Here is a 27,488-nt window from a genome sequence, read left to right as displayed (position 1 = left end):
AAGAGAAATTCACACCAATGTAGAGTGCCATAAAGCACAAGCAGCTGCCAAGCACTGTAAGCTATTTGCAACACAGCCACAGCTCATTATGTGTGACAGTGTTCAGTGTTACACAAGATAACAAATCTTGGAACACATGTTGTAGTTCCAGCCATGCTGCGAGTGGAAGTACTGAGACAGACACACGACCACTTATTAGTGAACCACATAATGACATGTCGTTGAACAGTAATGGTGGCATACACAGAAACAGCATGTGGAATTATATGTGAATAACAGCGTACCAAGCACACTGTCACTGACGTAAGTCTTCAGCGCATTCTACTGAAAGTACATACGAGGTTAGTAGGCCATTTCAAATTAATGACGTGGATACCGTAGGCTTTTTGGGCCAAAATCTGGCAAAGTCATTTTGTGCACTATGTGAGGTCATGGTAGCTATCCCAAATTAGCAAGTGGACAAAGAGTCTCAGACCATGGTAAATAATTGGTTGTTGAAGTTCAGAGTTCCAGAGACATTGATTATGGATGAGTTCATCAATTTCATGTCAGAGTAAGTGAAATAGTTTTGTCTTTTGTTACATTTCTATACTTTAACGACAAGTGCATTACATCCATATGTGAATAGGAGAACAGAGAGATGTTGTTAAACAATAGGGAAGATGTTACGTCATTGTGTAAATAGTCATTGTAACGATTTGTATTCATGGTTACCATATGTAAAGTTCACGGAAGTTTGTGCTCATCACCATATACACAGCATATGGCCATAGACTCCCATCACTATTAGAGGTAATAATGGAGAACAATGGAGAGACTGTACAGAATTCTGCAATAACTTTATGAAAGATATGGTGTCTGGTACAAAAAGCCAATACAAAGCACCTCAAATATCAGGAATGGATAGGCCGTTGGAATACGAAGTTACCTGAAAGTTATGTAGGACAGTGGGTGATGTTAATGGGAACATACATCCAGAATGGAAATATGAAAAATTAGTAGTCACGGGGGACTGGAAAGCAGTGGTAGGGGAAGGAGTACAAGGTTACAGGAGAATATTGGCTTTGAGACCGGGAATTAGAGAGGAGTAAGACTAATTGAGTTCTGTAACAAATTTCAGCTAGTAATAGCGAATACTGTGTTCAAGGATCACAAGAGGAGGAGGTATACTTGGAAGAAAGACCGGGTGATACGGGAAGATTTCAGTTAGATTACATCATGGTCAGACAGAGATTTCGAAATCAAGTGCTGGACTGTAAGTCGTACCGAGGAGCAGATACACGAGCAGATTCAGATCACAATGTAATAGTTATGAAGAGTAGGCTGAAGTTTAAGACTTAGTCAGGGAGAATCAATCCGCAAAGAAGTGTGATGCGGTACTACTAAGGAATGACGAGATACGTTAAAGTTCTCTAAGGTTATAGATACAGCAATAAGGAATAGCTCAGTAGGCGGTACAGCTGAAGAGGAACGGACATCTCTAAAAACGGCCACCATTGAAGTTGTAACGAAAAACATTGGTACAAAGAAGGTAACTACGAAGAAACCATGGATAACAAAAGAAATACTTCAGTTGATCGATGAAAGGAGCAAGTATAAAAATGGTCCGGGAAACTCCGGAATACAGAAATAAAAGTATACAGGAAAGTCAAGGCAATCTTCGGTGATAGAGCTTTTGAGGACTTAAGATCAAATAAGGCAGAAGGGATAGATGACATTCCACCTGAGTTTCTAAAATCATTGGAGGAAGTGGCAATAAAACGACTATTCACGCTGGTGTGTAGAATGTATGAATCTGGCGAGATACCATCTGACTTTCGGAAAAATATCATCCACACAATTCCGAAGACTGCAAGAGCTGACAAGTGCGAGAATTATCGCACAGCTTAACAGCTCTTGCATCCAAGGTGCTGACAAAAATAACATACGGAAGAATGGAAAAGAAAACGAGGATGTGCTAGGTGACGATCAGTTTGGCTTAACAAAAAGTAAAGGCACGAGAGAGGCACTACTGACGTTCCGGTTGATAATGGAAGCAGGACAACAGAAAAATCAACACACGCTCATACGATTTGTCGACCTGGAAAAAAGTGTTCGACAATGTAAAATGTATAGCCTACATGTCTGTATATAAACGCAGTGTATTTCACGAGTGCACATCGTAATAGTGAAATACGCAGCTAAACTTTATAAGACCGAAATATGGACGTGAAAATGATAACAGAATTGCAACTATGTGGAATAACTGTCTCCATAGCGTAATTATAATAATGATGCTTCACCTTTATTTATCTTCAGCAATGTGCATGTACATGAATGTATAAACACCTGAGCATGGGCACAAGCCCGAAACCGGTAGTGTGACGAATAAATAATCTTTTATTGTGACTGGTAGCGGAAATTTTTCTACTCCGTATAAAGGAACAGTCACGGAGCTCAGCAGCATCCACTATGTATAAAATTCACGAAGTGCTTGGATTAAAAAGGGTTAGGACAGGGATGCAGTCTTCGACCCTACTGTTAAATCTGTACATCGAAGAAGCAATGATGGAAACACAAGAAAGGTTCAGGAGTGGAATTAAAATTCAAGGTGAAAGGGTGTCAATTATGGGATTCGCCGATAACATTGCTTTCTGGAGTGAAAGCGAAGAAGAATCACATGATCTGCTGAATAGAATGAACAATCTAATGAGTACAGAATATGGATTGAGAGTATATCGAAGAAAGAAGAAAGTAATGAGAAGCAGCAGAATTGAGAACAGCGAGAAACTTAACATCAGGATCGATGGCCACGAAGTAGATGAAGCTAAGAAATTCTCCTACTTAGGCAGTAAAATAACTAATGACGGACAGAGCAAGGAGGACATCAAAATCATACCAGGAATGGCAAAAGGGGCATTCCTGACCAAGAGAAGACTACTAGTATCAAACATGGTCCTTAATTTGAGGAAGAAATTTCTGAGAATGTAAATCTGGAGTACAACATTGTATGGTTGTGAAACATGGACGGTGGGAAACAGATTCGAAGATGTGGTGCTACAGGCGAATGGTGAAAATTAGATGGACTGATAAGCTGAGGAATGAGAAGGTTCTCCGCAGAATCGAGAGGAATATGTGGAAAACACTGATAAAGAGAAGGAACAGGATGATAAGACATCGGTTAAGACATCAGGAAATGACTTCCGTGGTACTAGAGGCGGCTGTAGAGGGACAAACTGTAGAGGAAGACAGAGATTGGAATACATCAAGCATATAATTGAAGTCGTAGGTTGCAAGTGCTACACTGAGATGAAGTTGGCACTGGGAAGGAATTCGTGGCGGGCCGCATCAAAACAAGCAGAAAACTGCTGGCACAAAAAAAAGAGGGTGATGAGTATTTTCATGTTTTGGATTCAGATGGAACTTTGGAGGAAGAAGCAATTCACGTGCCAGCTAATTAACAAGTAATGGGCACCACCAGCAGATATGAATGGTACGTGATTTACTTGTATTCTGCATGATGGGGGACCTTGCAAAGAGTTGTATATACTGGGACAACAAAAGTGTTGCGGGTTACAAAAGGTGGGAAGAAGCACACGTTCATGCCAGCAGACGAGCAGTGGCAGTGCTGAAGAGAACAGACCGTGCTGCCTCCTCTTGGGCAGCCCAACCTGTCACGGAGACGTCTGAGGCAGAGCTGTTTCTCGGGGGACTGGTGCAGGAGGTTGCCCGTGGGACGTTTTCGAAGCCCAACAATGTTTACAGAAGACAGGGCCTCACCAGGTACACTCAGTATATGACCTAATTGTAGTTTATACGCGATGCTATGAACAGGGACTCTCAAGGGGAACAGAACGCTTTGAACTGCAGGATCTTACTGAAGGGTATAATGTGCCACATATTGGGGCCGCCTTTTCGGCTACTGGCAACAGTAATAGGCGCTGCAGCTCTAAGCTAATGTATGTACTTATGTTTTTGCACAGTAATCCTCTATGGATCCTGCTAGGTAGGCACCAGACATACCTGACTATTATCTTGTAGCCCACCATATTCAGTTCTCTCGACGAGTTTATAACCCCGCAGAAGAGGTGCATTAGCGCGGAAGAGATGTCCAAAGCGTTCAGCAGCACCGCACCAAGTACCAGTGGAGGATATGTTAAACGGATTTCGTTTTCGGGTGCCATGTTAGTCCCAATTCACGCTGGCATATTGTATGTCTATCAACAGAAGAGAACGATCTGCACCCCGTACTTCCAGTCCACCCCTTAAGTCCGAGCAGTTGTAAGTGTACCGGTCTACATGAACCGTGTGATGGAGTGAAAACGAAGAAAAGACAGTGTGTAAATTGTGCATGGTGTAATGGAGTGAAAATAATACTATCTTACTTCAAGTATTTCACAGGTTTAGCAGCAACCAATGGTGAGCAAACATAAACTCCATCCAGTAACACTGGCAGGCCCACAAGTACCGACCAGCCGCCATGTCATCCGATGCCAGTGGTGCCACTGGGTGTGGTATGGAGGGGCACAGTTCAGCACACCGCTCTCCCCGCAGTTGTCTGTTTTCTTGGCCTGAAGCCATTACTTATCAATCATGTTGCCTCTCAAATGGCTCTGAGCACTATGGGACTCAACTGCTGAGGTCATTAGTCCCCTAGAACTTAGAACTAGTTAAACCTAACTACCCTAAGGACATCACCAACATCCATGCCCGAGGCAGGATTCGAACCTGCAACCGTAGCGGTCTTGCGGTTCCAGACTGCAGCGCCTTTAACCGCACGGCCACTTCATGTTGCCTCTCAACTGGCCTCCCACTGGACTCGCATTCGGGAGGACGACGGTTCAATCCCGCGTCCGGCAATCCTGATTTAGGTTTTCTGTGATTTCCCTAAATACCTCCAGGCAAATTCCGGGATTGTTCCTTTGAAAGGGCACGGCCGACTTCCTTCCCCATCCTTCCCTAATCCGATGAGACTGAGGACCTCACTGTTTGGTCTCTTCCCCCAGACAACCCAACCCCAACCCCAACTGGCTTCCTGAGGCTGAGTTTACCCCATCTGAGTCTTCTCCCTGGTGGTGCTGGGGATTGAATCTGGGTCTCTGCATTGCAGTCTTCTATGCAGGCCACCCCCTACACAAGTGGGCAGCCTGGGATTTGGTACAGTAAATATTCTTGATTGGAGAGGAGTATTGTGATAACGTGCCTCCAGCCACACTTCACAACCTGTTGAGAGGCACACGAGCGAAATGGCTACGAATATTGGTGGCACAGCGTGGAGCAAGACCCCAGTCTGTCACTGTGGCGAACTGAATTTCCTCACGCTGTGGCCCAACTATGTGCAGCCTTGGTCACATACGTGATCAAATGTGGGCACCTCCCACAACAAAGCTGGCTGCGGAAATTATAGGTACATGCTGCTCATGCCCTATCAGTGCCCTGTTTTTGACTACTGCCGATGCCTAAAGAAACATACTCTGTGCTAGCCATAGGTTCCAAGTGGATTAGTCAGCTTCGACTACACCTAGCCTGTTGATCCACTAGCCGCTGGTCTACAAGCCAGTGCTAGAACGGATGGTAGTGGAGCTCGAAATACACTACTGGCCATTAAAATTGCTACACCAAGAAGAAATGCAGATGATAAACGGGTATTCATTGGCCAAATACATTATATTAGTACTGACATCTGATTACATTTTGACGCAATTTGGGTGCATAGATCCTGAGAAATTAGTACCCAGAACAACCACCTCTGCCCGTAATAACGGCCTTGATACGCCTGGGCATTGAGTCAGACAGAGCTTGGATGGCGAGTACAGGTACAGCTGCCCATGCAGCTTCACCACGATACCACAGTTCATCAAGAGTAGTGACTGGCGTATTGTGACGAGCCAGTTGCTCGGCCACCATTAACCAGGCGTTTTCAGTTGGTGAGAGATCTGGAGAATGTGGTGGCCAGAGCAGCAGTCGAACATTTTCTGTATCCAGAAAGGCCCGTACAGGACATGCAACATGCGGTCGTGCATTATCCTGCTGAAATGTAGGGTTTCGCAGGCATCGAGTGAAGGTTAGAGCCACGGGTCGTAACACATCTGAAATGTAACGTCCACTGTTCAAAGTGGCGTCAATGCGAACAAGAGGTGACCAAGACGTGTAACCAATGGCACCCCATACCATCACGCCGGGTGATACGGCAGTATGGCGATGACGAATACACGCTTCCTATATGCGTTCACCGCGATGTCGCCAAACACGGATACGACCATCATGATGCTGTAAACAGAATCTGGATTCATCCGAAAAAATGACGTTTTGCCATTCGTGCACCCAGGTTCGCCGTTGAGTACACCATCGCAGGCGCTTCTGTCTGTGATCCAGCGTCAAGGGTAACCGCAGCCACGGTCTCCGAGCTGATAGTCCATGCTGCTGCAAACGTCGTCGAACTCTTCGTGCAGATTGTTGTTGTCTTGCAAACGTCCCCATCTGTTGACTCAGGGATCGAGACGTGGCAGCACGATCCGTTACAGCCATGCAGATAAGATGCCTGTCATCTCGACTGCTAGTGATACGAGGCCGTTGGGATCCAACACGGCGTTCCGTATTACCCTCCTGAACCCATCGATTCCATATTCTGCTAACAGTCATTGGATCTCGATCAACGCGATAGGCTACAATCCGACCTTTATAAAAGTCGGAAACGTGATGGTACGCATGGTGGCATCACAACAGCGTTTCACACTGCTGTTTGTGTATGAGAAATCGGTTGGAAACTTTCATCATGTCAGCACGTTGTAGGTGTTCAAATCAAATGTGTGTGAAATCTTATGGGACTCAACTGCTAAGGTCATCAGTCCCTAAGCTTACACACTACTTAACCTAAATTATCCTAAGGACAAACACACACACACCCATGCCCGAGGGAGGACTCGAACCTCCGCCGGGACCAGCCGCACAGTTGTAGGTGTCGCCACCGACGCCAACCTTGTGTGAATGCTATGAAAAGCTAATCATTTGCATATCACAGCATCTTCTTCCTGTCGGTTAAATTTCGCGTCTGTAGCACGTCATCTTTGTGGTGTAGCAGTTTTAATGGTCAGTAGTGTACAAAGAGGTTACCACCTCTAGCGTGACTCTGAGCATTTGAGCGAGTGAGATGGTACAGTTGTTAGCATTCAGGAGGACGTCGATTGAAATCCATATCAGTCCATCCACATTTAGGTTTCCTGTGTTTCCTTAAGCTGACCGGGCTATTATGGTATGGTTGCCTTTGGAAGGGCATCACTGATTCCCTTCACTATCGCTGAACCAATCTGAGCTTGTGTTCTGTATCCAGTAACCTCGATATCGACAGGACACTAAATCCTAATATTTTTTTTTCTTCTGTCCATCTGCAATGGGTCCTGGTTTCGGTGCCTGCACACCAGGTCGACACACACCTGGCCGACAGCTGGGAATGGCCAGATATCCATCACACGCACCTCTCACCTGGCAGCACATGACGTCAGTCTTCCATCTGGGAGGCCGCACCAAGCGCTAGGACTTCGCTGAAGGAACGCTGACCTCCTTAGCATGCTCGCACTGCCATGAGCCATCATGCCGCCGCCTGCTTTTGTGAGGTAGCAACTGCGGCCTGGAGGACATACGCACACCATCTGCTCGCCGGCATCGATCTCTGTATGATTGTCTTACTCCATAGAGAATGTTGTTAACTGAGCTCTTCTTATTCCACAACTGCCGGAGAGCTGGGAGTACACAACAGATCCTCCTCCTCATGCCGACCTAAGTTGACCATCCTGGATTTTCCTACTGTCCACAACCCTCACACTATTAAAAAACCCTTCCTCCTGCTTACACCATCTTGAGACGACCATCCTGGTATTTACTTGTGTCCACAGCCTTGCCACTAACAAAACAGGCATAAGAAGAAGAATCAAATTACATATTAGATATAATAATTGTGGACACTGACACCATTCATGGAAACATACAGCTCTCATAACACACATGCATCCTAAACGGAAGAATTTAGAGTAACACTGAATACCAGTTACTTTTTATTGTATTTAGTACACAGTTCCCTGATATATTCAACAGACATAAGAAGAACACCGCTATATGGTATGTTAATAGTTACAGTTTTATCTGAAATACAGATTGACACAAGTTATAAAGCACATTGCTCTTCTGAATGCTTTATGCTCTTTAATCTAGTTGGAAACAGAAAGCCAAATGAGTGCAGCTGTGTAATCACTACGGAACTAACAACACACATCTGAATTATGTTTTATCCATTTTACTATTTAGTGATTACTTATTAACTGTAAAGAAGTTTCCCATTATTGGGTTGTTGACTTCCGCTTCTTATTCGCCTTTTCTATCCAAGTATTTTGCAATTTCCCTTGAAAGGATGGCAGTATCTTAAATATAGTTCTACATATGAAATATCACTTCTCTCTATTGTGACAATGTTCTCCACGAACCTCTAGTTCGCTTTTAACTCTGAACCATAAAGACAGTTGGAATAGTATAGAACACTACAAAATGTTCCTCGGCTTAGATCCATTTGTACACATTACAGTTAAATCACAATATTGCTTTGTGAGATTATTAAACATGGTCAACCAAGTAAGATTTTTTATCTTTTGTGAGTTAGCGGCCATGCCGGCAGTCACCTTCAGTATTGATCTTTAGCCGTCATGTTGACCGTAATAATATAAGGTAATGTTGCTTGAAAGCCTAGAGATTTTGTAGATGTCATAGATTTAGCAAATCTTGATTCACATAATGGTGCTTCAGTATCGGCGAAACTGGCGGAGTTCAACAAGAAACGTAACTAGAAAATGTTCTACACCCTGAGAAACCGTTGAATAATGTGACCCAGCTCACCGTCGCCACTGCACAAGCTGGTGTTAGGCGGCGATTACGTAGCACACGGGGCCAGACTTATTGTCTTAACGAGGGCAAAAGTGGCAAATGGCCACAGGATTGATTGATTTACGGCAGAGTATCACGGAAACAACAAACAATTTTAACTTGCATAGGTCTGAAGAAAGGGTGAAAGATTACACTAATTAAGGCGTACACAGAAGAATTTAATCAGTCATTCTCCCACCGCTCCAAATGCGACTGAAATGGGAAAGAAAGCTAATACGTGGTACAAACGAAAGAACCGTATGCGACGTCTTTAACCTTGGTTCGCGAGTGTTGATGTAGACGCAGAATCATGTGTCATTTCTTCAAATCAGGTTTTCTTGCTGTTACGTAAATTGTGCACTTGTTGTCAAGACTGGCTGAAGTAGATATTTCAGTGGACTTTAAACTACAGGATCTAATAGTTTCCCACGTCCTTAAGCTGAGGCGTTTAATTATGATCATTGTATTGTTCTGAAGTGTAAATGCTAGATATGTGTATCTCAAATAGTTTTCAAGGATTTCGAAACTAAATACTATACTTCCATTGTCTGTTGCGGTAACACAATGCACGATATAAATTATTAACAGAAATATAGTCTAGACGTAATTCTAAGGAAATTTCAAAACTTGTACTTCAAGTCAATTTTTTGATTGTGTTGACTTTCAATGGTAGTAGATAAGGCGTTGTGATAACAAAAATTAGGAATACTAAAGTCATCTCTGTCTACGGTTGTTAACGCAGCATAAGGTATATAATTGTTCGTCGTTTGATTTTGATACCGTCTCAAAAACTACTTACATCAATTTAGTTTATTAAAAAGGTAATCTAGGTAAGTTTTAAAAGTGTTGCATATTTAAACAGCAACTTTAAAACAGTTTTATTAGTATTTGGTATACGTATTAGCATTTTAAGGACTCTTGTTTTCTCGCATACTTTAATGTTATGGGCAAAAGAAGTTATCTTTCAGCTAGAACTCCTAGTGTTGCAAACGTCTTACTACGCGTAAAGCAGTATTCACAGACAGTAAAATAGTTAAAAGTCTATAAATTTCACAAAAATGAGTAAGCCGCAAAGTCAGACATTATTATTCTCTTCGACTAGGAGGATATAGACGAAGAGCAAACTGAGTCGAAGAGATGAATCAGAACTCACTCAAACTGCCGAAGCCGGCAGGAGTTCCAATAGTCGTGATTTTAATGACCTTCACGAATAATATGAAGTACACAGTCGTACCTGGAATACTGTCAAAAAATTCATTGCTGCAGGTGTTGAGTGTCACCAACCAACAAGTAAAGCTGCGTGACATCTGCAGCAGGTAAGAAGAGACCTGGTTGTGCTGATGGCCTTAAAGACCAATTTGTGAGTGACTGGATCAAGGTAAAGGAATCCCCACTGGAGCCTCTGTAAATTCCCCAATGGATAGATTTTTCAAAATATACAATTGGCCTTCGCGAATCGCCATTAACAACAGATGTAATTTCCAGCATCCATTCAAGTTACGGTCGAAAATCTGAAATATTTTTGTTGTCATTACCAAACACCTTTTTCTCCTGCCACAGGTTTGCTTTTCATATGAGTGGGTGTTCCTCATAATCGAACAAAGCAGCCAACGTTCGAGAGGAGCCAAAGACGAGTTTATATTCTTATTTGTAACAAGTCATAAAACATTTTCTTTGTCATTTGTGGCTCAAATCATGAAACACCCACCTTCTGTTATAAAGAAGGACATCGTTTCCATATCCTATACGGATAATTTCTGTATTGTCGACCGTTCACTAAGTGGTGAAGTTCCTGTTTCGTAAGGCCGTACTATTGCTCGCTTTATACCATGAAGACATCTACACCGGCTCGCCAAAATATTATGAGCACCTGGTTAATAACTTGTTGGTCCATCTTGGGAACGAAATACATTAGCAATTCTGCGTATCATGGAATCTACAGTTTGTGGGTAGATTTGTCGGCGTATGTCACACCAGGTGTCCGCACACAAGTCCTTAAGCAGCGGGTCGCTGGTCTGTGTACTCGGTGGCAGTGCACGATAGCGACCCACGAGTTCCATTGGATTCACGTCAAGCACATTTCATGGTGAACACATCGACGTGAGTACACTATCACGCTCCTTAAACAACTGTAGCACCGTCTGGGTTCCAGACACCGACAATTGTCCTGCTGGATGATGCCGTCGCCGGTGAGGACATAACGCACGAAAGGGTGCAGATGGTCCGCAGCTGTCAGCGTGTTTTCGATTACGGCCACAGGTCCCATGCGAGCGCAGGAGGACGTCTCCCGTAGCACAATACTGCTCCCACGAGCCTGCGTCATAGGCGTGCCGCACGTTTTGAGCCTCTGCCAGTACCGATGACGGCTTATGTGGACACGATCGTCGACCTGGTGTAACAAAAACCTGATACTCCCGACGAGGCGACACATTTCCATTGATCCACTGCCCAATCTCGAATATCCCATGACCACCGCAATCCTAACTGACGATGTCGTTGGACCGACATGTCATCACGTAGGCGTCGCCTGCTGCGAACAACCGCGTCCAACAACGTACGACGAACGGTGAGCTGCGAAACACTCGCGCCTGCACCAGCGTGGTGCTCCTTCGCTAGAGACGCCACAGACCGCTACCTGTCCCGCTTTACGGAGCATCAAGCCTAAAAATACCACGTCCTGGCAAGAGTCGTGAGCGGCCAACCACTTAGCGCCCAGTGGTGGTTTCACTCTAGTTCTGTAGATGTTCCATAATTGTTCACGGCAGTAGCACGAGCACTTTCGATCAGATATGGCGTTTTCGAGTTACTATTTCACAGGATCTGCGTAATAGCAGTATTACCTTTGTCAAAGTCGCTTGTGTCGGTCGATTTCCCCATTTGCGGTCCGTGTCGTCGCTAGAATGATACTCCATCCATCTTTGATCCACTTATATACACTACTGGCCATTAAAATTGCTACACCACGAAGATCACGTGCTACAGACGCGAAATCTAACCGACAGGAAGAAGATACTGTGATATGCAAATGATTACCTTTTCAGAGCATTCACACAAGGTTGGCGCCAGTGGCGACACCTACAACGTGCTGACATGAGGAAAGTTTCCAACCGACTTCTCATACACAAACAGCAGTTGACCGGCGTTGCCTGGTGAAACGTTATTGTGATGCCTCGTGGAAGGAGGAGAAACGCGTACCATCACCTTTCCGACTTTGATAAAAATCGGATTGTAGCCGAGCGCGATATTGCTGCTCGCGTTGCTCGAGATCCAATGACTGTTAGCAGAATAAGGAAGTTCAGGAGGGTAATACGGAACGCCGTGCTGGATCCCAACGGCCTCGTATCACTAGCAGTCGAGATGACAGGCATCTTAACCGCATGGCTGTAACGGATCGTGCAGCCACGTCTCGATCCCTGAGTCAACAGATGGGGACGTTTGCAAGACAACAACCATCTGCACGAACAGTTCGACAACGTTTGCAGCAGCATGGACTATCAGCTCGGAGACCATGGCTGCGGTTACCTTTCACACTGTATCACAGACAGGAGCGCCTGCGATGGTGTACTCAACGACGAACCTGGGTGCACGAATGGCAAAACGTCATTTTTTCGGATGAATCCAGGTTCTGTTTACAGCATCATGATGCTCGCATCCGTGTTTGGCGACATCGCGGTGAACGCACATTGGAAGCGTGTATTCGTCATCGCCATACTGGCGTATCACCCAGCGTGGTGGTATGGGGTGCCATTGGTTACACGTCTCCGTCACCTCTTGTTCGCATGACGGCACTTTGAACAGTGGACGTTACATTTCAGATGTGTTATGACCCGTGGCTCTACCCTTCATTCGATCTCTGCGAAACCCTACATTTCAGCAGGATAATGGACGACCGCATGTTGCAGGTCCTGTAAGAGCCTTTCTGGATACAAAAGATGTTCGACTGCTGCACTGGCCAGCACATGCTCCGGATCTCTCACCAATTGGAAACGTCTGATCAATGGTGGCCGAGCAACTGGCTCGTCACAATACGCCAGTCACTACTCTTGATGAACTGTGTTATCGTGTTGAAGCTGCATGGGCAGCTATACTTGTAAACGCCATCGAAGCTCTGTTTGACTCAATGCCCTGACGTATCAAGGCCGTTATTACGGCCGGAGGTGGTTGTTCTGGGTACTGATTTCTCAGGATCTATGCACCCAAATTGCGTGAAAATGTAATCACATGTCAGTTCTAGAATAATATATTTGTACAATGAATACCCGTTTACCATCTGCATTTCTTCTTAGTGTACCAGTTTTAATGGTCAGTAGTGTACATACTTTCCTTACTGCGTCACGTCCCCGCAAACGTCATCCACCGACATTCAACCTCGTGGTGGGCAGTGGTCGTAGTGTTTCGGCTCATCAGTGTAAGTAGGATATAGGAATATATTAGTTATAGTTCCGAGTTATGCAAACAGTAGCCTACATAAATTTGTGAAGGCGTACAACATATAATTCTGATCAATTTTTGTGGAATAAGAATTTCTCTGTGAACGTGCACTCAACCCTAAAACACTATTCTATATGAAATAGTAGAGACGAAACAGGAGAAGCACTAAACCTCTCACACTTCTGTATAAATAAAAATGTACTTGTAGGGGATTCAGTAGTATTCAGTTCCTGTATAAGATCGTGATAGTTGAGCATTAAAGAAAACTCGTCAATTTCTTCAGTCGTCTTCTTACTCCTTTATGATAAAAATATTTTGCTTATAAAAATCCTCAGAAAGAAGTCTACCCTCTGCGTGACATCGCTGTTGACAGCGGCTGTTCTTCACAAACTTCAGGGTTGTTTTGCTCGATATGCTATTCGGTATATAATTTACATCACACTCCACATCTCTTTCAATGATATCTGTGTTATCTTCAAATAGTTTCATAGTTTTAATGATGTCCCACATTTAGTGGGAGATCATTGACGGATATCAATAATTACAGTGGACCAGGGACTGCCTAATTTAAACTATACACATTACAAAAATAGATGTGTGTGTATTTGTGTATTCCGCACCTCCTCATAAACCACTGCACCAATTTCAACCAAACTAGGGAACATATCCTTCACTATCAGGCAATAATCGCTGTGGGGGTAAGGACCGCCTGCCTGACATAGGGCCGGGGACATGGCGTCCTAAACACTGAGACACGTTAAAAACGACCACACGGTGCGTGACGTTTAAATTTGTTATTACAAATCCGCTGGCACGATTCTGATCAAATTTGGTAACGAAATGGCTCGAGCTCTTAGGAAGATTTCAGGCTACTTTAGAAAGTTTCTACTAGATGTTATTTAGTGATTTGAATACTTTTACGTGAATTAGGAAACATTTACTCGTTAAAGAAGCTATTTACTCTTTGACTTTTCAACTTTGTCATATTTGTGAAAATGCTTTTTTTAGTCGATATGTTCTGCGTAGTACAATTCATAGTAATGAATCTTCAGTGTATTTCAGTCGATACTTGCACACTATTTCTGGCATAATGTGCATGTAGCATAGTGTATAGCTACTACTTTGCACACTGCCAGGTATCTGACAATGAGAGCACTTAGTAACTTGCAATAAACGTTTTACGTAATTTCAAAGCTTCACAAAATTTTCCTCTGTGACAACCCACAGAATGATGAAAGGAAAACTGTGTATCACTTACTACATTTTCGCTGTTCGTGCAGTGAAACTGGTACATCAGGCATGAATTCATGATGTTTAAATTTATTACTTCTTTGTTACGTACTCTATTCTCAACACATGTGCAAGACAGCATCCACTTATACCGCTGAGTGTATCTACAACATTATTCATATGGAGAGGAAAGGAGGAGACTGAAAGAGAAAGGGTGGCTAGGGAGACAGAAAGGGTGAGAGGGGAAAAGCGATGGACATAGAAAGGAAGGAAGAAATGTACAGAGAGAGAGATGAGGCAAACAAAGAGAGGAGGGAGTAGCAGCGGCACAGAGAGAGAAAGGGGTGGGAGGAGATTGAAGGAGAGAGAGGGAAGTTAGAGATGAACATTGACAAGAGGAAGTAGCAGGGCGAGAGAGAGAGAGAGAGAGAGAGAGAGAGAGAGAGCAGAATATGGGGGATGGAAAAGAGTGAGAGAAGGATGAGATGGACAAATAGAGGAGGGAATAGCACAGGGCTAGGGAGAGGGGTGCGAGGGGATGGACAGAGAGAGGGGAAGAAAGAGATAGACAATGATGGGAGGGAACAGCAGAGGGACAGAGAAAAAGGCGAGAGGGGTGGCCAGATAGAGAGGGGGGAGGAAAAGATGGAGAAAGAGAGGATAGCACAGGGAAAGAGTGAGAGGCGGTTGGGGATGGTCAGAGTGAGGGGTAAGTAGGAGATGGACAAAGTGAGAAGGGAATAGCAGAGGGACGAGTGATGGGCAGGAGAGGATGGAGAGAGTGGGAAGGAATAGATTGAGAAAGAGAAGTGAGAGCATTAGAGTAACAGAGAGAAGAGAGGGAGGGGTTGGACAGAGAGGGAGAAGGAAGAGATGAATTGAAATAAATACATAAGCGTGCTATGTTGGGTAGTCGGCTAGTTAATAATGAAATATTAAGGTAATTATGAAGAAATCATAACATTTCAAACAGCAGTAATGTGCGCAAACTTGAACAGATGGTACACTTCCATAATGAAGTTATTCGTATCAAATCATTCACATGATTTGTTAGGTAACTTTTAGTTGTTCATGACCCTATCTGTAATAATAGTAATAATAATAATAATAATAATAATAAACCCCGTGGAGGCATAATAATAAACCCCGTGGAGGCCCGGGAAAAGAATAGGCCTCTGGTATGTTCTGCCAATCGTAAAAGGCGACGAAAAGAACAAACCACTAATAGGGCTAACCTCCCTTTTTGTGTGATTAGTTGGTTCAGGACAGAACTAAAGAAGCCGTCATGGTCGGGGACGATGTTTGAACCCTATGCCCGCCCACAATGGTAACGACACTGCCAGCCAACTGGAAAATGATTTAAATCCAAATAGAGGTGTTTTGCAGGATATGCTTCCTGCAATCACCCGAGAAAGAAAACAAAGACAGAGGATGAGATGGTCAGATGAAGTTAATCGACACCTCATGTTCTGTTATCACCAAGCAACAAACCTAGGAACCAACACAACTGGATACAGATCACAAGTATACACAACATTTATTATCAGATACGCAGAATTAAAATTTTTAACAGAACAACGACTAGCTGATCAGATCCGTGTAATAATCAAAAATAACAGGATACCCCAGTCAGAATTAGAAAACATCAAACAACAAGTACAACAAATACTGGAACAAAATAATGTGGAATCAGAAGAAGAAGAAAATACAGTAATGGACTCAAACATCCCAGAGCAAATAAACAAAGAACAACACGCATCAATTAAACAATCAGAGGAAAACGAAATCTTAAGACAGCCACCAGAACAAGCACAAATAGAACTCGAAGTAACACACATGTTAGATATAGAAGAAAAATTTCAGCTGACATATATAGAATACAAAGACACAAATACAGACATTAGCTCATTTCATTACTTCTCTTCAAATCACATTAATCATGGAATGGAAACACAGAGCAACAGAACGTGCCAGCGTGACTTCAAACACTTTGTTACAGGAAATGTTCAAAATGTCCTCCGTTAGCGAGGATACGTGCATCCACCCTCCGTCGCATGGAATCCCTGATGCGCTGATGCAGCCCTGAAGAATGGCGTATTGTATCACAGCCGTCCACAATACGAGCACGAAGAGTCTCTACGTTTGGTACCGTGGTTGCGTGGGCAAGAGGTTGTTGAGAAGCGTACGAACACTTCGACTGAAATGTGCAGGAGCTCCATCGTGCATGAACCACATGTTGTGTCCTACTTGTAAAGGCACATGTTCTAGCAGCACAGGTAGAGAATCCCGTATGAAATCCTGATAACGTGCTCCATTGAGCGTAGGTGGAAGAACATGGGGCCCAGTCAAGACATCGCCAACAATGCCTGCCCAAACGTTCACAGAAAATCAGTGTTGATGACGTGATTGCACAATTGCATGCCGATTCTCGTCAGCCCACATATGTTGATTATGAAAATTTACAATTTGATCACGTTGGAATGAAGCCTCATCCGTAAAGAGAACATTTGCACTGAAATGAGGATTGACACATTGTTGGATGAACCATTCGCAGAAGTGTATCCGTGGAGGACAATCAGCTGCTGATAGTGCCTGCACACGCTGTACATGGTACGGAAACAACTGGTTCTCCCGTAGCACTCTCCATACAGTGACGTGGTCAACGTTACCTTGTAAAGCAGCAACTTCTCTGACGCTGACATTAGGGTTATCGTCAACTGCACGAAGAATTGCCTCGTCCATTGCAGGTGTCCTCGTCGTTCTAGGTCTTCCCCAGTCGCGAGTCATAGGCTGGAATGTTTCGTGCTCTCTAAGACGCCGATCAATTGCTTCGAACGTCTTCCTGTCGGGACACCTTCGTTCTGGAAATCTGTCTCGATACAAACGTACCGCGCCACGGCTATTGCCCCGTGCTAATCCATACATCAAATGGGCATCTGCCAACTCCGCATTTGGAAACATTGCACTGACTGCAAAACCACGTTCGTGATGAACACTAACCTGTTTATGCTACGTACTGATGTGCTCGATGCTAGTACTGTAGAGCAATGAGCCGCATGTCAACACAAGCACCGAAGTCAACATTACCTTCCTTCAATTTGGCCAAGTGGCAGTGAATCGAGGAAGTACAGTAAATACTGACGAAACTAAAATGAGCTCTAACATGGAAATTAAGCGTTTCCGGACACATGTCCACATAACATCTTTTCTTTATTTGTGTGTGAGGAATGTTTCCTGAAAGTTTGGCCGTACCTCTTTGTAACAGCCTGTATATACAACTACAGAAATCTGTAATTATTGATACATGTTCAATTACCCGAAAGTTCCTAAATGCAATGTAACATATACCGTACTGTTAAAAGGAAGTCACGCTTGATCAAGGTCCACGTCACTTTCCATTTTTAACCAGACATAACGTCTGAGAAAGGAAAGAATAATAATAATAATAATAATAATAATAATAATAATAATAATCATTATTATAATAGGTTATTAGATAAGTGCAAAAAGCACATCATCTCTCGATAAAGGAAGGAAAATGTATATACTTACCATCGTAAGGTACAGTGGCAAGTTTTTCCTGGAAATTATACGTCTCCTTGTTCTTAAGAAATTCCCGCTCTGCAACAACAGAGAAATATTCAATTACATTGACGTCATCTTTGCTTTTCCTCCATATTTGCGTGAGCAAACCGTAAAACTACTGAACACTGGGGAAAAGCAAGTGGAACAGTGGATCATGAGCTAAACTTGATTGGATATATCAGATGTCATGTATGTCTGATTGAAAGTCAGGTACATAAAAGAATGTGTCTGTAGTATTACAAAACTGTCCTCCATATTTCAGAGTAACCAGAATTCCTCTGACTTTTTCTTGTTTGGTGACACTACACACAAAACCATTTCACCTCTTTCCCTCGAAGAAAGAAACACACACACACACATGCCCAATTCATTTCTCCATTCATTAATACACCGTGATCTGAAAGTGCCATTATAAAGGACAGAAGTCGGGAGTGTTGAATGGGTCAAGGTAATCACTAACTGGCAGCAGCAGGAACTGCAGCGTCGTCTGTAAAGTAATATCAGCGACCGGTTACAGCTATCGCTCTCTTACTCACACTGACAATTTTATGAAAGGAGAGAGAGCAGCTTCAATGAAGAGAGAAACCTTTGCTTTTACTCTTACACCATCCAGCTTAATTCGTTTGGTATTGCCTCTGTGTAGAGCTGTATCTATTATGCAGCCAATAGTGTACTTTACAAAGGCTTACACTGTAATACATCTGTACTACATCAATCACCTTTGGAAGTGAGGAGGTGCTGCACGAAGCACTACGACAGTGGCTCCTTAAATCATAAAAGTAACCAATGGTTGTGCAGTGTAGTACTTAATAGTACTCTGCTACGCAAGCCCCTTTGTCTTTCATTACATATTCATTTTGCATTAACGTGAAATTCAGACTAACGCTAGCGATTTTCTGGTAGGAAATTAATCTGTGTTTTTGACATACCGATAACCGGACCTTTCTCACAGCAGACCTTCTGTGTACTTACCCTGGAAAGGAACTGTTGAATATATTCTCCACTGACAGGGGGAACGTACATACTTGCCGTCACCGATTTTTCATGTTGACAGGGTGTGTACGGCATGGCTATGAATTCAACTTATGTAAAGAGGAAGGCGCAACTCTCAACCGTTTTCGAGAAAGATCGAGTTTGAAAGTTATAACAATATGTACTAACGTGTCTGGCCAGCAACCCGCAGCCGAGTGGTCGGTTAAATGCTGCGTTTCGTGAGCGCAAGGTCTCTGGATCGAATCTCGCTGCTGGTGCTTTTTTTTATTCTCACGTAATTCTAACAATACCTTTATTAGCACTGTCCAAATTATCAGTATTTAATGAGTAATTGATCATTTGCATAATATTCATCCTAAAAATAAGAACGACAATAACAGCGCTCGTGGCGTAGGCCGACGTACAAACGTTAGTGGCCGCGCGGAATGGCCGTGCGGTGTGAGGCGCCATGTCACGGATTGCGCGGCCCTTCCCGCTGGAGGTTCGAGTCCTCCCTCGGGCATGGGTGTGTGTGTTGTTCTTATCAAATGTTAGTTTAAGTAGTGTGTAAGTCTAGGGACCGATGACCTCAGCAGTTTGGTCCCCTAGGAATTCATACACAACAACAACAACAACAACAAACTGCAGGAACGACTGTGCACCTTAGGAAGGGTGCGCGCCGACCCGATCGATTCCCGCATTAGAACTTAAAAAAAGAGCAGTTGCGGAAGGAATTGATAAGATTGCTCTGCTTTTGCAGAGAAACTGGAACTAATGAAAAAAACATCTACAGTTACGTAAACTGAGCACTTCATTGTAGCAGTGCCTCGCTCTCACAGTAGTAAATACTGCCCTTACCGTAATCGTAGCTGACTTATACAGCTCGCAACGTGAAACATGAGAGTACGGCCACCTCTTGCATCAAGCGACCATTTTGAACTGAAATACGTTTTCTAACTCAAAACCACTCTTTCTGTGGTAATTATTCACAATATTTGATCGACATGACAAGAAAATATTAAATGGATGTAGCAGATAAAACACAGTCCCACAGCCGCAAATCATTCTCATACCAACAGAGATGCCAAATAAGGCGTACAACGTTGTGAGTTCTTGACTACGTTAGTGGTAAGAAGATTCCGTTTTCGTAGCAGGAATTCTTCACGAACGGATGGGGATACAATGCAATCCGAATGACAGATATGGCTGTATGCCTACATGTCTAAAAAGAGCAGAAAACCTAATTGTTAACCCTTTGAGTAACATTCCCACGTCTGTGACTCGTATCATGATTAAAGTCCATTTATACCACTGTTCACGCTTACCGACTGTTACCTACGTCATCAAATAACAGCAGGAAAGGAGAGAAATACTTTCGGAGTAGACGCCTTGATATTTGAATTAATTTTCGGATGTAGTACGTTTTCTTTTTCAATAAAGCTATTGTTTCTATTTCCAGACAACATTACATATCCTTCTTACTTCTGCTGCAGCAGTTATTTTGCTGTCCACATGGGAAACCACGCCTACGACTACCATCGTCTCATTTCCTCTGCATAGCCTTACTTAATTTTACTACTGCTCATTACCCTTTTATTAAAGGTATACACCAAGGAAAGAGAAATAACATCTACATGCAGTGTTTACCGTGATGCAAACAGGAAATGGTGCTTATAAAAGCGCTCAGAACGGCTCAACGAGCCTTTCAATTTGCAGCACACTCCAGACCGAATGAAAGAAAATAATATTAAGACGAGCAAGTTGACCATAGGCAGCGTGGGGAGGGTTTGATGTAGTGCCGTGATGTTAGACCAGTTTCCGTCGAACTTAGTTCCTGATAGACCAAAATGCGATCTTGAGACAAAAGCATCAGTGTACTCATATGAGAACTACTTCCAACGTGTAATTGATAGAATACCTGCTCACGTTAGGTAGCGTTTCGCTTGCGGCCACCACTAATTTTAATTTCAGTCGTTTCCTTGATGACACACTGAAATGTTTTCGAACTTTTCCCATTGATTCCTACCTTAGAGATTTCTTAAAGCGTTATATCGTGTGTTAGTCACACCGTAAGTTAGACAACGATAAAGCTCTGACTTGATGTAGAGCATCAAATCATTTGAGCAGTGGTTCGAAAATACAAAAGGCCACTTCTGAAGAAGGGACTGCTGGCAGCAAGTCCTGGAATACAACACTGTGGGGAGTAACAATGTCCATGTTTTACGTCACAAGATGCAAAAATGATTTATATGCTTTTCGAAAAACTCATTTCACGAATGCTTTCGGGTCTGGTAGCGTATGGGAAGGGTGCTTTCGTGATGATAAAAAGTTGGGTACACACAGATTTCACTCGTTTCGTTGGATTTGAGAACGGGAGTCAGTTTTTGGGTAGTCGAGTGATGTGATGATGGTCAAGACCGACTGCTATTTCTACATCACAGTGGCTGCCGCAGAATTCCTGTTTCGTCAACACAAACACCACGTGACTGGTCACGCCGCTCGTCACGTCACATGCTGCGAGTGGCGGTGTCAAGAGGGCGCAGTGTTTTTTCAACATGCTGCTCAAGTAGTAAGTCAAATGGATTACATGAATATTGTAAGTGGGACAGAAAGCTTAATTTCCATTTTCTTGCTTATTTGTGGTCTGACTAAAATGAACAACAGCATCGTTTAATATCTTGCCTAATGATTGTCGTTTGTTTCTTAATAGTGATTCTTGACAAAGCACTTTAACGAAGTTTATATTTTTGTGTGTCAGATACCTGAAAAAATTTTGTCAGTCTTCGTTTCTCCACTGACAAGTAAATGACGCTCTTTATAAAACGCATGGTAACGTCACAAGGTCGGCAGTCGCAATGCAGTCGCAGTGGAATCCAGGGAGTAGGGTGCGTGTGGTTGCAATGATTGAGCATGGCAACTACTCGGCATCAGAAGCTGGAGAAAACTGTGGAGTACCGGCAAGAACAGCTAGACGTTGTGGAAAGAATACCAGCAAATAGGCTATAACGAGTGGAAAAGACGAAGTGGCCGAGGGACCATGCTAAATTTCCATAATTTTTATATTGACGAGTAATCTGGATAGTCTTCACATAGCAAATTCAATATTACGATCCTAGGAACTAACCTGCAATACGTTTTGTATTTCATAATCGGAACTATCAGCATTAACCGACATCAGAGCAATGTCAGGGAACAGAATGCAGCAATGCCTTGGTAGGTACTTGGGAACCTGCTTGAGTCGTGTTCTATGCAAAGGGTAGTTGCTGGTTCACATTATATTACACTAGCGAGAAGTACCGAATTTTCCTTTTTCTCTGCAAACATCCAGAACTAAATTCAGTAATAAAATGATAAGAAGATATTTGCATTGCACCAACTCAACGGTCAACCTATTTTTATAGATTTTTATTTTCACAATCATTCTCGTTCTGCATTGCAATAAACTTCAGTCATTATTTGCAATGTTCTTATTACGATTATTATTGTCATTCTCTCACTCGCAAGAGTTTTCACATCCCTATTTGGTATCGATGCACATGAAGAGTAGCTATGGAAGAAGGGAATACTGAATGTTACGTCATGCAGAATACACTCCTTTGAGCACCTCGTGATCAACGCTAAAGGAGAAATGAGATACATAAAGTTGACAATGGGAGGACAGATACACGGGCACAATTCTGAAACTACTCCTGTTGATTTAACACAGTGTTACCAAATAAAATGGTGCTGCAGGATCGAAAATGTAGTACGGACTTTTCCACAGTAGTAGAGAGCTGCTAATTTCGGACCATGACCGTGAATTACCCTTGGGTCAGCTGCTGGTCAGTGTGTTGCCACTGTAAATGGAAGGCTTTGTTTGATAGCCTTGTGCTGATTCTGTCTGAATAAATTATGCCAGTGGATAAAAAATGGTTTAGTTTCGAGACCTAACCCACGAGAGGGAGGGAGGGGGGGGGGGGGGTGTCTGTTTCATGAATTCCAAGCAAAAAAGCACAAGAAACAACGCAGGAAGGATTCGAACAACTACTTTCATTCAGAGAAATGCATTTGGAATCTATTGATCGTGTAGGGGCCAAACATGAGGATAACATTATGGAAACAATGTTCAGGCTACTTAGTATATAATAGAACATACAGATTTCAACGATTAAACGTATGAAGACGCAGACTTCCTCGTTATCCATATGTGCGGCACATCTTTCGTGTCAACGAAAGTAATATCCTCCTTTACCTCTTCTTAAATCTCAAATGAAATGAATGCCATGAGGAATCGAATATTTGTTGACAGTGTCTCTTCTTGCTTCCATCCCTACCGACATATTTCTTCATTCTCGTGGTAATCGTGACATTCTATATGTGTGCTGCAAAAGATTGCACGTGGACACATTCGACATCGAGGTGCAAAGCGTTTGATACCTTACATTATATTCAGTTCAAATAAGCTTTCGATGTATCTTTACTTCGTCTGTATTTTGAGATGATTGTGAACTTTACGGAAAGTTATTTCACATGGTTTATGCTGAATGAGAAACACTGAATCATCCGTTTGGATTTCCCTACTTTTAAATGATATAATGTGGGCGTCAACAGTTTTCTTTCCCGCCGGAAGCTGAAACTTGTATCATTCTGGATTAATGATTATTGAATGCGTCACATGTATACATAGCCCACAAGGCGACGTCAGAAACTATCAGGGGAGAACGCCGCATTAAAACGAAACGTTCGCGGGCGTCTCCCGTCTGAAGAAAAGTATCGGACAATCACGACAAGCATTTCGCTGAAGAGCTACCTCGTAATAGAGCTGAGATTGGCAGCGTCGTAGCAAGTATTTGTCAACACTGTGATAGTGCATTTACTTCCGGGTGTAGCCCGGCATTACCTCGCTAAATTCACTTGGCATTCGTTTTTCACATCGAAGACTCGTACTATATAATCCACTGTAAGATGAGACACTTAGAGAGTATATTTCATTTCTGGACTCCAAGAACGGCGTTTTTCACATAAGTAACACCTCTTTGTGTTTTTAATCTTGCGTTTTGAGGCTCAGCCAATATCTCAATGACTATTGGCCGCCTTTTACCGCTAGTGTGTCGTTAGCTCATTGGTTCCCTTACGTGTCGCGATGCTAGTGCTATATCAGGTAGCAGTTCCAATCTCGGTGAAAGCCGCAGAACACAACCTTTTATTTCACATTTTAATAATGGAGTTTCAAACTGTTAGTAAAAATTCCTTATACGAAAGCTGAAGAACGCCTTTACACACAAATTTTCTTGCAATTTCGAATTAGTAAGTTTTCGTTAATATCACGGATGACTGCTTTCCAACTGCCAAGGTGCTTCCCTGTAAACTAGTTTCTGAAAAGATTCAAACCGACTGTCAACGATACGAATTTGAGCTTTGTTCGTCATATAGGTCTAATATGTCGTTGAGGTTGTTTATGAAGTGAACATGTTGATTAATATACTTCCTCTCCTCTAAATTTTTGCAATAGCATTCAACTGTAGAGGTTTTCTGACACCGGCGTTAGCAATTCCTTTCCATTCTATGGAGCCTCAAAATCGATAACTTTTTCTGGTTTAAATCTGATGACCTTAACTATCACTTCCGACCAACGTTAAATACTACATGAATCCATACATGGAACTCCAAATGTGCAGTGTTCCTGCACTGCTGCAGAGCATGTATTGCAAGGTATTCACACAACTTATCGCATAGACGTACCACAAGGAATGTAACAAAAACTGTAATACACATTACACCACAGACGCTCACTCTCCCTTGACGAAAACATCCGAATATTGGCCAAAAGTTACACAAATAACTGACTTTGAAAGAAAAAGAAATGAGGTATGAAGCATTTATAAATTCATCGAATGTAGGGAGGTGGTTTAATTTCGTCCCAGTCTATAAAATTAATTTCGGGCATACTCAGCACTTAGCGATTAATGTAATGCAGTAATCTCCGTTGCTTTCGAGCGTGAATGGAAATAGTAGAAATTTTCTGTGCAGCAACATTTAATAATAATAAAGCATTTTAAATTATCAAAGGCGATGAGTGGTAGCAGGCGCTTTCGATAAAGAACGGGGGAGTGCAGCGCCGCTGCTGTCGCCACGGCAAGTGGATCGCGGAGCTTTACCGCATACGCCGTCCAGAGGAGGACAGTCTGCGAGAAATGGTTACTGGATAAAATTTTACTATTGGTGTGTCAGAAAGTGAAATAGATTGAATCTGCGCTACCATTAAAATCACGTCTTCAGCATTCAAACAGAAGAGGCTATAAAAGTCTTTTGTACCAGCTGGTTTCGATCCACAGATAGTGTAGACGGAAAGAACGCATGCTACCACTAGACCATGGGCGTGTACAGTCTACAATTTCTGTAGCATGGCACAAGACTTCCTCCAGGAAGTGCCGCAGTCTACAGTGTTGCCAGATTGTGCAGATAGGCGGACTTAGAGAATTAGCGAGTTGGTCAGTTTATTTGTCCCATGTCGCGATCGGCGCGGACTTAGCCTCTGCAGCGGCCGGCCGCCGGTCAAGTTTTATGTCAAAGAGTGTACATAGTGTGGTGTCACTGCCAGACACCACACTTGCTAGGTGGTAGCCTTTAAATCGGCCGCGGTCCGTTAGTATACGTCGGATTCGCGTGTCGCTACTATCAGTGATTGCAGACCGAGCGCCACCACACGGCAGGTCTAGTCGAGAGAGAATCCCTAGCACTCGCCCCAGTTGTACAGTTGACTTTGCTAGCGCTCGTTCACTCTGCATACGCTTTCATTTGCAGAGCCTTCAGCTACGTCATTTGCTACGACCTAGCAAGGCGCTATATTCAGTTACTATAATTACTATCTTCAAGAATGTATACAGATAATATTGTGAATCATGTACCGTCAAGAACGACGTTCATCATTAATGGATTAAAGTTAAGTATCAAACTAATTACGTCCGCTTTCTGAATTCTAATTCTTTGTCATGTTCCAGAGCTCACGTCAGTATAGTTCTTCCATTCTCACGCCAGCCTGCGTGAGCTAAAACGCGTGCATTTCGACCTCCTCTAGTAAGACTGTGTTGGCTCTTCTGCCAACACAACACATAGATGTGGCTCTGTTGGTGATATATACGTAGGGTAAACTGTTTTGGATAGCCCTTGGCCAAGAGACCATTCTCATAAACAACAGGAGGATTGCCTTGGTGTCGCTATGCTACAGCACAAGGTCAAAGTATGAATATTACGCACTTCCTGGAGCAGGCGGTTTCATTCTTTTCGTATTTGATGTAGCCTGCGGTAGGCCTTACGGGGCTTAAAAACTCAGAAAAACTTCTTATTTCATTTCTTCGCATCAAAACCGAACCGCAGATTCGAAAACCGCTACGCACAGTAATTGGCTAAAATTTTTAGGGTATATTTCTCAGGTGACGATCTCGAACAGCCAGGAAAGTCTTCTTGATATCTTTATCCGTTTCCGCGATACGCGTGACGGCTCCACGTGAGCCGCTGCATGGCTTGAGAGAACAGTCACATACTCAAAACACACCTGGGTGCCCTTCCCACACTCAGGGAAGATCAATAAAGATTAATCATTCGGAATTGTGTTATATTATCACTCACGGAGACTCTGCAAGTTTGAGTGCGGGTCATCGGCTGACGTATGCGTGGGTTGTCTGCTGGGGGTTGTGTGAATGTGGAGATGAAGTTTAGCCAACCACTGTCTGATGATGGGGCATGTGGTGTCACTGCTAGACACCACACTTGCTAGGTGGTAACTTAAATCGGCCGCGGTCCTGTAGTACATGTCGGACCCGCGTGTCGCCACTGTGTAATCGCAATCCTAGCGCCACCACATGGCAGGTCACAAGACACGGACTTGACCTCGCCCCAGTTGTACGGACGACATAGCTTGCGACTAGACCTACCAAGTATTCCTCTCATTTGCCGAGAGACAGATTAAATAGCCTTCAGCTAGTCCATCGCTACTACCTAGCAAGGCGCCATGTGTATCATTGCTAATTGCTTACTACTATGCAAGAGATGTATTTCAACAAGAACAAGACTACATTAAAGTTAAGTATATTAAAATCTCTCTTCTTTTCTTTATAGTTTTCATCCAGTCTCCTGTTTCAGAATTTACGCCCGTCTGCGTTAGTTTCGCGTGCACCTAGCCACTCATTGTGTCGAGACCTTAGGGAATCGACACAACAGGGCAGAACTCCATAGAATCGTACTATTAAGTAAAGTGAGTGATTAAGAAGTATTTTCATGAATTTTAGGAAATAAATGTTGTTGTTATAGAAAATTTGTAACTTGGTTTCTCACAGCGACGCACATTTCCGTTACCATTCGAATTAAGTTATTCAAACTTTCAACTTAAAATTAATCAATTG

The 27,488-nt window shown here is 43.1% G+C and overlaps 1 protein-coding gene across 2 annotated transcripts in view; it reads right to left on the bottom strand.

Moving 5' to 3' along the window:
• The window catches only part of LOC126195831 (uncharacterized), a 672,121-nt gene that overhangs the window by 532,784 nt on the left and 111,849 nt on the right, over nucleotides 1-27,488 (bottom strand). For both annotated transcript variants that reach the window (XM_049934505.1, XM_049934506.1), the window contains exon 5: nucleotides 18,103-18,171. In XM_049934505.1, the coding sequence (XP_049790462.1) occupies nucleotides 18,103-18,171 (69 nt within the window). The remainder of the gene's footprint in view (nucleotides 1-18,102; nucleotides 18,172-27,488) is intronic.

The sequence above is a fragment of the Schistocerca nitens genome, chromosome 7 (genome assembly GCF_023898315.1).
Source record: "Schistocerca nitens isolate TAMUIC-IGC-003100 chromosome 7, iqSchNite1.1, whole genome shotgun sequence".
NCBI lineage: Eukaryota > Metazoa > Arthropoda > Insecta > Orthoptera > Acrididae > Schistocerca > Schistocerca nitens.
The sequence above is the reverse complement of the archived record's forward strand: the minus strand, read 5'-3'. Positions and strand labels throughout refer to the sequence as shown.